General features: G+C 47.8%; 1 protein-coding gene across 3 annotated transcripts in view; it reads left to right on the forward strand.

Annotated features, from left to right (window-relative positions):
- IQGAP1 (IQ motif containing GTPase activating protein 1) overlaps positions 1–9,775 on the forward strand; it is a 76,793-nt gene extending 67,018 nt beyond the window's left edge. For all 3 annotated transcript variants that reach the window (XM_037053558.1, XM_037053560.1, XM_037053561.1), the window contains 5 exons: positions 683–895; positions 1,516–1,682; positions 3,426–3,548; positions 5,430–5,538; positions 7,437–9,775. In XM_037053558.1, coding sequence (XP_036909453.1) covers positions 683–895; positions 1,516–1,682; positions 3,426–3,548; positions 5,430–5,538; positions 7,437–7,550 — 726 coding nt within the window. In that variant the 3' untranslated portion in view covers positions 7,551–9,775. The remainder of the gene's footprint in view (positions 1–682; positions 896–1,515; positions 1,683–3,425; positions 3,549–5,429; positions 5,539–7,436) is intronic.
- The last annotated feature ends 5,313 nt before the right edge of the window (positions 9,776–15,088 follow it).

Raw genomic sequence — 15,088 nt, forward strand, 5'->3', positions numbered from 1 at the left:
AATCCTCGCACCTTCCCCGTGACGCGAGTGCCCTCATCCTTATTCTGAAGTGATGAGGCTGAGGCCCTGCGAGGTGGCTCACCTGCCCCAGGTCACCTGCTTGTAGCAGCAGAACCAGACTGGGACCCAGTCGTCTGGCTCCAGAGTTCACACTCTGCCTCCTGTGGTGCAGAGCTCCCTAGGGGGTACACAGGCAGCACGGGACAGGGAAATGCCCCTGTGCGGGAGGGGTCACAGCCACTGCAGCTGGAGTGTCCCGGCCCAAACAGCTCCGAGTACGGCCCTGGGGCCTTAGTGGGAAAGGTGTGGGATCACTCCGCACAGGTGATCTGTGAGGTATTGAGAGGGACTCTTACAGAAAAATGACCAGAGGCCAGTTGCAGGTACCAAACCCATGCTCGGGGCCAGAGGAAAATGCAGAGATGAGCAAGGCGACTCTGAGAAGAGACCCTGGTTTGGGGGTGGGGTGGTCATTGGTGACGAGAGTGGCAGGCGCAGAAGCCCCTGGGAAAGTGATAAAGAGAACGTGCTGGGTGAATCGAACAGCAGGGGGCAGTTGCTTCCCTTTGCTCCCAGAATGCGGTTTGAGCGCTGTGTCAGTTCAGGGGAGGATTGCAGCGTGAGTTCCGGCTCTGGATTGGTGTCTTGGACTTACCAGGAACTTCTTTCTCCTTCCGTGTAGGAAATGGAGCATCAGAGGGCCATGCAGAGACGTGCTATCCGTGACGCCAAAACTCCCGACAAGATGAAAAAGTCAAAATTTGTGAAGGAAGACAGCAACCTCACTCTGCAGGAGAAGAAGGAAAAGATCCAGTCGGGTTTGAAGAAGCTGACGGAGCTTGGGACCGTGAACCCCAAGAACAGATACCAGGAGCTGATCAATGACATTGCCAGGGTACGACACTGGGGGGCGCTGGTGGCCTGGCCGAGCTCGTAGCTCTCAGAGGCTTGTAGCGAGAAACTGCTCAGAGGACCACACGCCTTCAGTTCACGGGCAAGTTAGTGTCCTTTTCTCTGAAGACTCGTGTCTGATTCTTCTAACATGAGGACTTGCCTAGCCCTTAATAACTTATTTCGGAGCCTAAATTAAATAGTAAGAAGGCAGAACTAGAAGTTCCTGTGTCTCCACTTAATTCGTCTTTGGTCTCTGGAATTTTCTGGGTCTTTTTCATGGTTTTTATGTAATATAAATTCACATTAGTTGATCCTCAAATCCTTATCATTTTCTCCCTCTTCTGACAACATGTTTAAGAGTTAGACCAGCATTGCAAGTAAATTCTAAGAATGTGGAAGGAAGTCTATAAAAGTAACACAGTTCCCTACCTGTAGAAGATACAGACGGGGCGGGAAATAGATCTGAATTTCTTTGCTAGTTATTGAACAGGAGTTCCTCCTCCTGGTAAGAACGGGTAGTCACGCAGGGCAGAGCGAAGCACTGCTGGGCTCTCGTGTTAATGGCTCGAGAAGCACATGACCTCTGTCACTGTGTTCCTCACTTGAATCGTTGCGTCCCAGGATATTCGGAATCAGCGGAGATACCGGCAGCGGAGGAAGGCCGAGCTGGTGAAGCTGCAGCAAACGTACGCCGCCCTGAACTCCAAGGCCACTTTCTATGGAGAGCAGGTGGATTACTACAAAAGCTATATCAAAACCTGCCTGGATAACCTGGCCAGCAAGGGCAAGTGAGTACTGCTTTTAAAGAAGCCGCGCTGTGGCGGGGAGGCAGTGGGGGCGCCTGCAGCGATGTGAGAAATTCTTCCTTACAATGCACTGGACCTGTGTGGCATTAGCTCTTCATTTTGCTTCTGACTGTGTGAATTCCTGGTCCCACTCGTCGTGTGATGCAGATGAGCACTGAGTCGGGGATCTCGCAGGCACTTACTGCTAAGCATTCCTTATTCCAAAATACCGTCCTGGTCCTAGAAATTAAATAGTCATGACGGAGATGATCTAGTGGTCCCAGCACCTGGCCGTGCCTCAGAGTCACATAAGGAAAATTAAACAGGCAGAGGCAGACCCCGACTTCCCTGGCCGCTGAGGAAAGTCTGCCTGTTTTGTAGGGAGGGAGACAAAAACCCAGGGAGGCGGGGTCACACGTGTGGGTTCTCCTTGTAGGTTAGTTGGCTTTTGCTCCTGACTTTCCATTTTAAGAATTTTCAACCTCAGAAAAGTTGAATGAATAGAACAATAAACACCTGCATACCCTTTGCCTAAATTCGCCTGTTTTTAACATTTTGCCACAGAATCTGCTCTCTTTCTCTCTCTCTCTCTCTCTCTCTCTCTCAGAGATCAGACCCATTGCACCCAGCTTGCAGGGCTGGCTCCTGTGTCCTTTTGAAACGTCCTCATTATTCTTAAGAACTTCCTATAGTACCAAGATGCTTCTGGTTCAATGTGTACTTTGCTGCTCCCCCTCCTGCCCCAGGCTTGGAATTGGCTTTTTTCCAAACATTCCTGATTGCCTTTAATGAAGACTGGTATTCAGAAACCCAGGTTTGGGCAGCGAGTGGGCGCATTGCCTTGGAGTCGTCTCTGCCTCTAGGCCTGCTGAGACAGAGCCCGGCTGGCACTTCCTTTTAATGCCTGCGTAGTATTCCACAGTGCGGACGGACAGAACAACGGATTCAATAAGCTCTCCATTGATGGGCATTTCTGTTATTTCCCGTTATTTATTATGAAAAATTCTGCAATAAATAGCCTCTTGTACATATGTCATTTTCCCAATGTGGGCATATTTTTAAAGATAAATTCCCAGAAGTAGAATCGCTAGGTCAGAAGTTTTGTGCAGTTGTAACTGGGACAGATATTTCGGTCGCCTTCCACAGGGACGATTCCCTTTTGCAGTCCTGCCGGCGTTTCTGCCCCGTTTCTTGAGACCCATCCCCAACCCTCGATCCCCAAGTCCCCGGTTTCCATGGATCTCTGTTCCTCCTTTGCTTACTTTAATTGTCACTTCTTGCCTCAGTTGTCCCAGTTGCTCCTAACATTGTTTCTTTTTCCTCGCTCCCATTCCTCTGTCATTGCTATGCTGGCTTAAGCTCTTAAAAAAGTATTCGTCTGTGATGTTTCTGTTTTCCCCCCCGCACAGCCAAGGGACTTGCAGTGACTCCCCGGGCGGGGGTCACGGGCCCCCACGCTTCCTGGTAGGGGCTTAGGCTCTGTGAGGGACGCGGAAAGATGAATGCACTGTCAATTTCGTGAGATGTTCTCAACTGTATTTCAAAGACAAAACTGATTTAGTGATCTTCCCCTGGTTTGCAACAAAGTTGCCTAGGCAAATCCTAACATTAATTTGCCATTTTAGAATCGGTGTGTTGTTACCCTTGTGTGTGGGAAGTTCATCTTCTGACCTCATATCCTCAAGTTGCCAACAGAATTGAGGGAGATTGTTATTTATGGAAAGTGACATGACATCATTTTTACAGGGTCTCCAAGAAGCCTAGGGAAATGAAAGGAAAGAAAAGCAAAAAGATTTCTCTGAAATACACAGCCGCGAGACTACACGAAAAAGGAGTCCTTCTGGAAATTGAGGAACTACAAGTGAATCAGTGAGTATTTACTTCTGGACTTTGTTTTGTACATTGACTTTTTTTTTAAGTTCTGCCTTTATCACATCTTTCTGTTACTGCCTTTCTTTCCCTCAGCTGGATGATCATTTTTCTAGTTTGCCATCTATTTATACCTGTTTACGTGCAGAGTCTGACCTGGCAATCAGAGTCCGGGGTCTGTTATCCACAGGAAGTACTTCTTTTCCTCGCTCGCGCCCCTGCTGTGCAGATCCCATGGTGATTTTCCCCTTCACAGCAGGAAGCCGTTGCTGCTGTTTCTTCTGCTTCTGGACAAAGGCATCTTACAGAACCGGAGCTCTGTACCCATCCGACCACACACGTCCCCCTTTCTCGGCCCCTGGCGGCCGCCGTTGTGACTGGCTTATGTCACGTAGCACGGTGTCCACAGGTCATCACGGCTGTACCATGGGGCGGATTTCCTTCCTCTCTAAGGCAGAACGCTGCTCCGTTCGCTGGGCAGACCCTTCTGTTTCCTCACTCCCCCGTCGCTGGCCACTTGGGTTGCTGCCCCCTCTTGGCTGCTGTGGGTGGTGCTGCGGACACGGACGTGCAAACGCCTCTCTGGGGTCCTGCTTTCAGTCCTTTGGGATGCGCCCCCGGGAGCCGCATTGCTGGGTCCTTAGTTCTGTTTTTGATCTTTTGAGACACTGCCTTACTGTTTTCCACATTAGTTGGAAATTTTAAAAAAATTCTATGTGCATTGCCAAAATTTTTTCTAGCAGTGCTAAAGTGTGTGATAGTGCCTACTTAGCTCACTACTTTCTTTCCATCGTTGAATAATAAGTTTTGTTGTTTTTAAGTTCAATATTTTTAAAAGGTATCTCATTTTTAAATTCTGTGTTTCTTTGAATTCTGGTTGATTTGTGTGTGTGTGTGTGTAAGATGTGGCTCATTATCTGTATTTTCTCTGGCCATTGTTTCAGTCAGGGATCGTGGTCTTTTGGAGGGTTTTTTTTTGGTTGAGCACTTGATGCTTTTTTCAAATTAATTTCTTAACATTTATTATCTCTTATTTTGTAATCATTTTCCACTGCTATTCAAGTGCCTACCATTATTTGTCTCCCTTACTTCTTTTTAATTTGCTACTGCGGAGTTAGAAACCAAATGAAGCCAGTTAAAATGGAATTATTTATCACATAAAATAGCTATCTTTAAGGAACACTGTGTGAGGACCTCCCGTTGAGTGAAATGTACGCAGTCAGCGCGCAAGTTCCTGACTAAGCTGCTCAGAGCCGCTGCTGCGTCTTGCACGGTTCTCAGCTCAGTTCGGGAGAGATAAGGTTGCTGCGTGGTGAGTTCTGGAAATCTGGAGTGACACACTTTGGTCACTTGGAAAGCGGTGCTTTCCCACCTTCTTCCAGTGCCATAAAATCTCCGGCCATGTAACCTGTTGCGAGTGAATGGTACCTTAAGCATATTCAGTACTGGATGTATCTGTGGGGCTGCTCAGTGCGCTCTTAGCTACACCACCGCTCTTTCCGGAAAACCTCTTCTCCTGGTCCTTTTTGTTCCGACCCTCTTCTGTTGATTTACTCACTTCCTCCCGTCTTTACACGTGCATGCGTGCATGTGTGCGTTCTGACCCCCACCCTTGCCGCCCTCTCCTTCCGGCCCAGTTTGCTCTTGAGTCTCCTCTTCCCCAGGATTCGGTGGCGGCCGCATGGAGCCAGGAGAGGTCCTCTGACGGCGTTGCTGCCGAGGCCGTTGGTGGCGTTCCTCAGGGTCCCTCTGCCAGAGACAGCGAGCACCTGGGGGTGGGGGTGGGGTGGGGGTGGGTTCATCTCCTTTTTGCCTTCACAGGAGACTTTTATGTGAGGCCATGAAAAAAAATCACACCCTTATGATGTCCTGTTTCAACAGGTTTAAGAACGTTATCTTTGAAATCAGTCCAACAGAAGAAGTTGGAGACTTTGAAGTGAAAGCCAAATTCATGGGCGTTCAGATGGAGACGTTTATGTTGCATTATCAGGTGGGTCTGCGCCAGGTGGAACCGAAAGCTCCGTGTCTGGGGTGGTCGTGCTCTTGTCCAGGTGGGAGAGTAGCCAGGAAGGAGACCCACCTGGGGAGAGCTGTCCCTGTGAAGTGGGGGCGGGGGGTGCCACACTGCGGAGAAAGGGGTGTGCTCGGTGTCTGGGCGTCTGGTGTGGTCTGTACGCACCGAGATGTGGGAACCTTCCGAGAGCAGTGACCCGGAGCTCCTGCTTAGGGCCGCCTTGGGCTCGAACAACAGGCTCCAGTACAAGTCCTGACAGTTCGAATTATAAGCCTGCTCAGTAGCTTGCCATCCTCTTTTCGAATTTTGATTTGGTGTAGGTGCTCAGAAGGACCGTTTCTGACAGGTGTGCATACGCCGCATCTGTGTAAACTGAATCCCATTGTGGATTCAGACGGAATGCTGCAGAGAGTCGTGGCACAATGTAATCACTCCTAATGTTTGTTCTGCAGTATCTCTGAATGTTACGCACTGAAGCATGTCAGGGTACCGGGAGGGGTCCCGGGTGACGAGCAGCCGTGCACGGAGGCGTCAGAGTCGGTTCCGTCCGTCCCTCCTGCTGCTCGCCCTGCGGGGCTGCCTTCCTGTGCTCGCGCTTTGCACAGGCTGCGGTCCTCCAGCCCGGAGCCATCCCTCCCCTCCTGCCTCTCCTTCCCTCATTTATTGCGGTGCTGCCCCTGTAGAGCCTGGGGCCAGCTGAGCCGAGGTGCGTCCCCTCTTTGCCCCCCAGACTTCAGACGAGCTTCTGGTGTTGTAGGCACCGACTTGGTCTCCCAAGCCGTAGCGCCGACTCTCACCCCCAAGCCCTAGTGCCTTGCAGAGACCCAGTGTTGTTTGGTTTCCTCGGAACATGTTAGTGGAACAAATGTGAGATGGTTTTGTGATGCCACAGCTAAGTCAGAGACTTACACAAAAAGGTCCCGTTATCCCCCAGTTTCCCCACCAGTCCACCTCGGGTTGTGTGTTCCTCTGGGTACAAATTCATGAAAAGGGGGACAACCGCCGGTACGAGGTACAGGTGACATGGCTGGGGCCAGTTCTTCACGGAGCTGCTGGGTGTTTTCCTTGAAAAAGGAACTGGTTGAACATCTGGGGCCCTTTCAACTCCGTTGACTCTTGCTCTCTCATCACTGCTCTTCGGAAGTTGAGGGCAGAGGCCAAGCAGGTTTCCCGAGCGTGGCTGGACGGCGGAGGGTGGTGGGGAACGCAGCGGCCGTGCAGGCAGGTCTGGAGTCAGCCCCAGCTGGGGACTGTGGGTCACGTCGTTCACCATCCCTGGGCCTCACCTTTAAACTCGAGATAATCACCCATCAGGGATTTTTGTCAGACTTACAAAGACACTATATAGTGTGCTCACATGGTGTTGAGCGCATGGCAGACACCTAATAAACATCCCGCCCCCTCTTTTTCCCTTGCCTTCAGAATATAAAAGCTTTTTCTTGTGAAACAGAAATGGAGCCCCTGGGCAGTGTTGTTGAGCCCACCCCACTGGCCGTGTCTTGTTTTCAGTGACCGTGGATTTCATCAGGGAGAGAAGTGCCCTCCCCTTCCCCAGCCCGAGCCGTCACGCAGACAAACCAGAGACACGTACTTGTGAGACAGAGATGTGGTTGTGTGTGATGACTGAGCATGCTGCTTTCTCTTTGCGTGTTTTGTATATTGTGATATAAGCCACATGACTTAACTCCAAGCACACCGGAAGATTCAGCTGACAACGCGCGCTTGGCTGGTGCTTGCAGGGCTCCGAGTCGGGAGCTTCCTCCCGGCCCGAGTCACCCCAGGCCCACCAGGGGCGCCTCGTTCCCTCCCTCTGGACGTGTCCTTTCTTCTCTTGTCCACGGACCAACTAACTGTCAACACGTTCTTCCGAACAGGACCTGCTGCAGCTGCAGTACGAAGGCGTTGCGGTCATGAAATTATTTGACAGAGCTAAAGTGAACGTCAACCTCCTGATCTTCCTCCTCAACAAGAAGTTCTACGGGAAGTAATGACCCTTTGCCGCCCGCGCAGGAGGGGGAAGGAAGAAGCGCCTCACGCCTGCTTCCCGGGGCCCCTCTTCACCTGTTGAAGCCAAGGCCCCGCCCCCCGCGGTGCCTCGGCCTGACACACCCCCAGGTTCACCTTTCTGACTCTCCCATCTCTGGCTGGACATTCAGAGCCCCCCCCCCCTTTTTTTGATCGTGAAGTTGTTTTTCAGGCTTAGTGTGACTCTTCTTGTCCCTTTGTTCTCTCCTTCCACTTGGGAAAGAATGGGAACGCGCCTAAAATCTTTGTGTTGTCTTGGTCTGAGAGGCTGCGTTACTGTACTGTAAGCTGTGGTGCCTGTTTTAACCAACGGCAATGATGGTGGGATTTGAAGTCTTGTGGATTTGAAGGGGAAGCTGTCAGCAACGAGAACATATGCGTATAAAGGACACAATGAAAAGGCCAGGTTACCTCTCCCTGTTGGGTTGCCATTTAAAAGTGAAGTCTCTATATTTCTGTCTCATCAGTCAAATGGAAGGATGGGGCGGTTACTGGGCCTCCCTCTGCTTCCCTTCGTGGGCGGAGCCCAGGGAGGCCACTCCTGTGTGTTTAAAGGAAGCGTCTGTCTTCCGGAAAAGGGGAATGGTGTTCTGCAGCTTCACCGTTAGGTTTTGACAATTCTGTGGATGGGAGTCCGTGGATGGGAGGGTCCCACTGATAAAATTCAGCTCTTTAGGTAAACCGAGGCTGTCGGGGGACCTGCCTGCTGGTGTTGGTGCACAGGGGTCGACTGGATTCAGGGAACCGCTCCCCTCCGTCGTGTGGCAAAGGAATGGGTTAGCCTAGTATAGGGTGTAATTTTTTCAAAACTGGTATCTTAAGAGTGCCTTATTAAACTGTAGATTTATTTCTTAAAGTGTGGGTGATAGGAATTTTAAAGATTTATATAATGCTTCAAAGTCTTTACAATACTGTAAGAAAAGATTTTAAAAATTGGCTTATCTGTATATCTGAAATCTTAATACTTTCTTATAGCCAAAACACTAGGATTTATTTGCAGAGTTGCAGACAAATAATCCTGTCTTAAATATACTGGAAAAATTTAAAAAAAAAAACCTCAGCCAACTGATGTTACACTTGATACTCAAATCTATTTTTTTTTCATTTCTTTCTCATTTCTTTCACTGCCCACACTCTGCTTTTATTTTGTGAACTCCAGTTTCCTGGGTTTAGTAACAAACAATTCAGTTCTGAACATTAAGTTTTTAAGACATTTTTATTCTTAGATAAAAAGTCAGATACTTTTTTTTAAATTTGTTTATCCAAGAAAATGTGTTAAATCATGCTACTGAGCCTCCATTGTCTCTGATGTTTTGGTTCAGTATTCTATTATCATAAGACATAAAACTGCGCAAAGTAAACTAACAATTAAGAATTTACCAATGTATATTTAAAGCCAATAAACTGTTTTGTTAATAACAAATTATGTGATGTGTCCCTCTTACAGATGGAAGGATTGGAGATGTGTTTTTCACAATAGGCTGTCACCAGGAACCATGGTCAGGGCCGTGGGTGCAGGTGTACACTGTTTGTGTCCTCACGCGCTCCCGGCAGCCCGCAGGCAGGCGCTGGGGTAAGGTGGCGAGTGCCACGGAAGGCGTCTCCGCACTCGGACCTCGCCTCCTATCGTATTTTTCAGATAAATTTTTTAGTAAATATTTTCCTCAAATTAAAAGAAGATGCTCTTGCAGGTAGCATCGTCTCAAAAACTGGGACCAACCAAAGCGTCAGTCCGTTTACATTCAAAGAGGATGCTCTTCCCAGGCGGGTCTGGCCCCAAAGGGCATGTCCATGACAGACACTGAGCCAGGTTTACAACGCCTTTAATATTACATGTCTTTGCAATTTTGCGTGACCTTTGTAGTTCCTTGTCACAACTTTTAATGCAAAACAGCACAAAATGCATTTCAAGAATTTGGATGGTGACTATATACGGAGTTAAGGTTTTAGTGCCATTGAGAAACCGCGGAGGAACCGAAGTGCATTGCAAGCGTATAGGCTTTATTTTTATTTATTAGCTGTAGCATTCGCTGTCTGGTCTCTCTCCTCCTCTGACCTTCTCCTCCACCAGCCATCATGACATTGACCATGAATTTACTCCTTCCAAGAATTTGGACTGCCTATCAGATTGTTGCAGCACGCAATTGCCTTTGTATCTCTGTATGAAATAAAAGGTCATTTGTCCGTGTTTGTGTTTATTTTTCTCAGTTTCATTGTTCACAGTTCCTGCTAAAGTGTTGATTCGAGTGAGGCTTAATAATTGAAAACCCTTTACAGTCTTTTTTTTTAAGATTTTATTTATTTATCTTTAGAGGGGAAGGGAAGGAGAGAGGGAGAGAAATATCAATGTATGGTTTCCTCTTGTGCGTCCTCTGCTGGGACCTAGCCCGCAACCCAGGCATGTGTCCTGACTGGGAATTGAACCTTGATCCTCTGGTTCGCAGGCCCACGCTCAACCCCACTGGGCTACACCAGCCATGGCCCTTTATAGTCTTTTGAAGGAGCAAACACAACTCAGCTACCATCTCTCTGAGTTACCTCAGAGAGATTTAGAACCATGCGAGAAGCCTTTTTAAATGTAATATGCTTTCAGTAACCTCAACATCAAAAGAAATAGGGGGCATGGAGAACAAACAAAAAGAAACCGGGAATGAGGAGAGCAAACATAACGGTACTGAGTACTGATTGGCCAGTGGCTGAAAGTTTTCAATTGCAGCAGCATTCAGTGTTAAATGACCATGTGAAATAAGGGGAAATGGAATAATTCTAAGGGAAGCGTAAGTGAAAACTTGGACACGATGGTCTGTGTGAATGGCCAGGGGTGACCCCACAGCCCCTGCTCTGAAGAAGGGCAGGATGGTGAGAATGTACGTTTTCCTGGCAGTGGGCCCTTGCGGGAAGTTACACCTCGGAGCCTCAGTTTTCCCCTTCAGACGTGGGGATGATGGTACCTGGTAGGTGTGCTCCTGCAGCCTGAAATAAACTGTATTTTAACATCTTGTGCTCTGCATTGTCCTGCAAAGAAGTCGGTGGAGTTAGAAGGGTGTTTTATCAAAGCCTCGTGATGTTAAGCACCGGAAATGGGAACAAAGGGAAAATAAAGAGGAGGAAGGCAAGATGCGGCCTGGAGAGATGAGGACACCGGGAGTGTGCCCAGGGTCCCCTGTCCCTGGCAGGAAACCACAGCCTGGCCGTTCCCACGTCCAGGCCCGGGGAAGCCCAAAAGGAACCTGGGAAAACTATTGCCACCATTTGAACTATGACATCTCATTTTTTATGTTTAAATTGTAAAGTGTGTACTTGCCAACATATTGTGAATTTTGAGATAAAAATGATCTCACTCGTGAAGGAATCCAATGGAACTCCTCCATCCATTGTAAAAGTTACCTGAGCAAAAATCTTTGTCACATGGGAACTTTACATTTTTTTTCTCTTCAAACTCGTATTTCTGGTCCACTTCCTCAGAATTTTATCTGCATGTAATATTTTAAGCATGAGTCTTAACTTCTGGTCATCCTGTTACAATTACGTGTAACAAACTTTTGTTTCCTGAGTCAAAGACCATAAGGCTTTTTGACTCAGCCCAGAAAAATATTTTGCATCATAATTATTGTAGTACATATTCGATCAAAGCAATGTAATATATAGTCTTTTTAAATTTTTTTTTATTTTAGAGAGATGGGGAAGGGAGGGAGAGAGGGAGTGAAACATCAATGTGTGGTTGCCTCTAGCACACCCCACACTGGGGACCTGGCCTGCAACCCAGGCGTGTGCCCCAACTGGGAATCGAACTTTGGTTCGCTGTAATACATAGTCTTGACAAAGAATTCTAAAAGTAAGATTTGAAATGTATTTCTTAACGAGATAAAGGGAGGTTTTTTAAATGAAGGCTTAAGAAATTTATGGATAAGCGTTATTACTTCTTGCTAGAATGAGATCGGGCTCACAACCAACTCTCTTCCTAGCTTTCCTTTTTATGAATGCAAACTGAGGCACTTTGCCATTGTGGTAAATAAGCTATACGAGAATGGGGGGTGTTTTGTTACAGCAGAGTCACCCGTTTTTTTTTTTATGACCGATTACAATACCTTTTGACTCAGAGTCCACTTTGTTTAACCCAGTATGGGAAGGATGCTTTGGGAAAAATAGAAATATTTCAATGCTCCTTTTGCACACTACACATCTGAAACACTTCATTATGAAACACTTCTAATTTGTAAACAGGGAATAGTGTGGTGAACTCCCGTGCGTTCACCGCCCAGCCTCAGCAGATGCTGACACACACAGCCAGCCATCTCCACACCGCCTCCCCCTCCCCCAGGTTACGTTGACAAATCCCAGATACAGTGTTTCAACCATTAATACTTAAGTATTTTTTTCAACAGGGAGCAATTGGGCCCCCCAGGAGACACTTGGCAATGTTTGGAGATATTTTTTGATGTCCCAGCAAAGGGGATGCTCCTGGCATCCACGGGGCAGAGCAGGGATGCTGTTGAGCACCCTACGGTGCACAGCCACGCATCCACCGCCGCGTCCGTGGGCCCGGGTGAGAAATCCCACTCTTTACAGGAGATGAGGACTTTTTAAAAAAATCCTCAAACCATGATCATACCTGAAAAATCATTTTCACACCATCAAACGTGCAGTGTTTGCATTTCCCTAGTCACCGTATAATTGCTTAAATCATTCATGTGTTTGAGTCAGGTGCCAAATGAGGCCCGCCCATTACATCTACTTCATAGGTAGGCCTCTTAAATCCCTTAAGCTATAAATCCTTCCCCCCTGCCCTTTTTTCTTTTTTCATCGTGCAGTTTATTTTATGCTGATCGCATAGAACTTCTACATTCTAGGTTTCTTCTGACATCTTTGTGGATCAGACAGCTTCAACCTTTTGGCAAGACTATTTTGAAATTCCTATTACATCATATCAGAGTCTTATCTCTTTATAATGGATGGCAGGCTGGTCATTGTGTCCAAATGTTGCCACCCTGACCCCTTTGTTATAAAGATTCCCACCAGCTTTTCATCGCAGATTAGGTGAATTCAGCAGCTGCTGATGACTGCCGGGATTTCTGACTTCATTAGGGTTTGCAAAATGGTGATATTCTGAGTCTGTTGCTCCTCCATTTCTCAGCTTCTAAAAAGAATTTCTTAGCCCTGGCTGGTGTAGCTCGGTGGACTGGGTGCGGGCCTGTGAACCACACGATCGCGGTTCAATTCCCAGTCAGGGCACATGCCTGGGTTGCAGGCCAGTTCCCAGCAGGGGATGCACGAGGGGCAACCATACATTGATATTTCTCTCCTTCCCTTCCCCTCTAAAGATAAATAAATAAAGTATTTTTTTAAAAAGCATAAAAAAAAGAACTTCTTGTCATCAACTACTTGGTTATGTTAAAGAGCATTCACACAAGAAAAGATGTGTGCTCTTTATTGACCATTCTTCAGAGCAGAAGGTTCCCTAACATCTTGGAAAGGTGGCCAGTGGGGTGGCTGTTTTTAATATGACTGGATTTTTAGTATATTTGATGTCTTTCAGTCCACTGTAGGGCTTTTTTCTTTAAGTTTTATTTATTTTGAGAGAGAGTGGGAGGGAGGAAGGGGCGGTTGCACACCCCCAACCAGGGACCTGGCCCGGAACCCCGGCGTGGGCCCTGACTGGGAACCCAACTGGTGATCTTTCAGTTTGCAGGACGGTGCCCAATGCCCAATGCACTGAGCCACACCAGCCAGGGCTACTGTAGATCTTTTTTAAATGCTCAAATTATCCCTTTTGGGCAGTAGAAGTACCAGTGACAATTGAGTCATTGGAGGTGACCCTGGCTGTATTGGGTGGCTTCCTTGCTCTGTGGCATGTGATGTTTTAGCTTCATGACATTTCTCACCCGAGACCTGGAGTCAATCACTTTCCCAAGGAGCCCTGGCTACTCTCAGTGGGAAATGGTGTGGGTTCCCAGGGGAACATGGTCTGGGTTCCCAGGGGCTGGGGTGCTCATCAGTACTGTGCTGGGCATTGTTTCTAAGATTTTTTTCCAATGAAAATGGTTGTGTTTTTGTTTTTTGTAAGAGAGCATTTCCTGAGTTCAGAAGACAGATTTTTAAGTAAAATGCCTTCATCTTCATACGTGCAGCTCCATGAAAGAAAAAACCAAGTACCCTGATTAGTAACTTCTGTCAATTCCATGGTGCAAATACTTCCCCATTGCTGATTTCAAGCTTGACGTCACTTGTCACTGGATGGAGAATTGGGAAGAGATGCTAACAACCAGCTCTCATGAGCTATTATTAAAACTGCTAGGAACCTATATGAAGGATACATGGATGACAACTGAGGGGGGTGGAAATGGGAGGGAAGGGGGAGGATGGGGGGTGGGATGGGATGGGAGTAGTAGACAGAAAACTGTACTTGAAGAATAATTAAATAAAAAATTTGAAAAAAAAATAAAACTGCTGATCTTATCCCAAGAATAATAGGGAACATGGTTGGATTTTAAAGAAACGACCAAGAGATGGTTGGAATTGGGCTTTAGAAATGTGGGGGGTGGACAGGGAACGAGGTAACATGCAAAGACAGATTGTGCTGCGCCTCCTCTGTTTGCCCCTCCGGGTCCACTGTCCTCCCTCTAGTCTGTTCCCTAGGAAGCTGGTCCCAGGGACTGCATCACCATGACCCCGCTGCAATGGTTGTGCTGCAAACTTCTGGCTGGGTTTGGTCCATGCCAGGCACAGCAGGGAGACAAGTTCTGGAAGGTAGTGAGGTAGGCTTTACTCTGGGTCACTGAAGTGCCTGCCTCTCCCTCCGGAAGGCCAGGGGTCCAGGCAGGCAGCTCTCCCCACACGAGCCTGCGCCCCTGGGGCAGCAAGCAGTCCCCCCAGGCTCTGATCACTGAAGGTCCCTGCACTTCCTCACCCCAGGGGTCCCACATGATCCCCCAGACTCTGCCCTGTCTCTTTATTAAACTCTCCTCAAATTACCACTTTGAGTGCTATCTGTTTGCCAATTCACGAGGGAGCCAATTAAGGTCTCAATTAGCCAGAGTTGGTGGCCTGAACTGGATAGGGGTTGTTAGGATGGAAAGAGGGGTGCATGCTAGAGACATTTATTAGGAAATAGAGTTGATTTACTGGGTGTTGGGAGAACAGCAGAACTCGGTGGAACTCTGGGCCTGCATGTGCTCCCTAGAAGGGTTCTGTGAACAAGAAAGTTCCAGAAGTGCCGTATTCCATCATTCTAAGGGCAAGGCAAGACACATCAGAATATGAAAAAGCTTTGCAAAGTCCTTCAGTCAAGAAATCTGTCTAGCCCTGGCTGGTGTAGTTCAGTGGATTGAGTGCGGGCCTGCAAACCAAGGAATTGCGATTCAATTCCCAGTCAAGGCGCATGCCTGGGTTGCAGGCCAGTTTCCTGGCAGGGGGCCTGCAAGAGGCAGCCCTTAGAAACATTGATGTTTCTCTTCCTCTCTCCTTCCCTTCCCCTCTAGAGATGAATAAATAAAATCTTTTT

This window comes from Sturnira hondurensis, unplaced genomic scaffold (genome assembly GCF_014824575.4).
Source record: "Sturnira hondurensis isolate 20B ecotype Veracruz unplaced genomic scaffold, ASM1482457v3 Scaffold0007865, whole genome shotgun sequence".
Lineage (NCBI taxonomy): Eukaryota > Metazoa > Chordata > Mammalia > Chiroptera > Phyllostomidae > Sturnira > Sturnira hondurensis.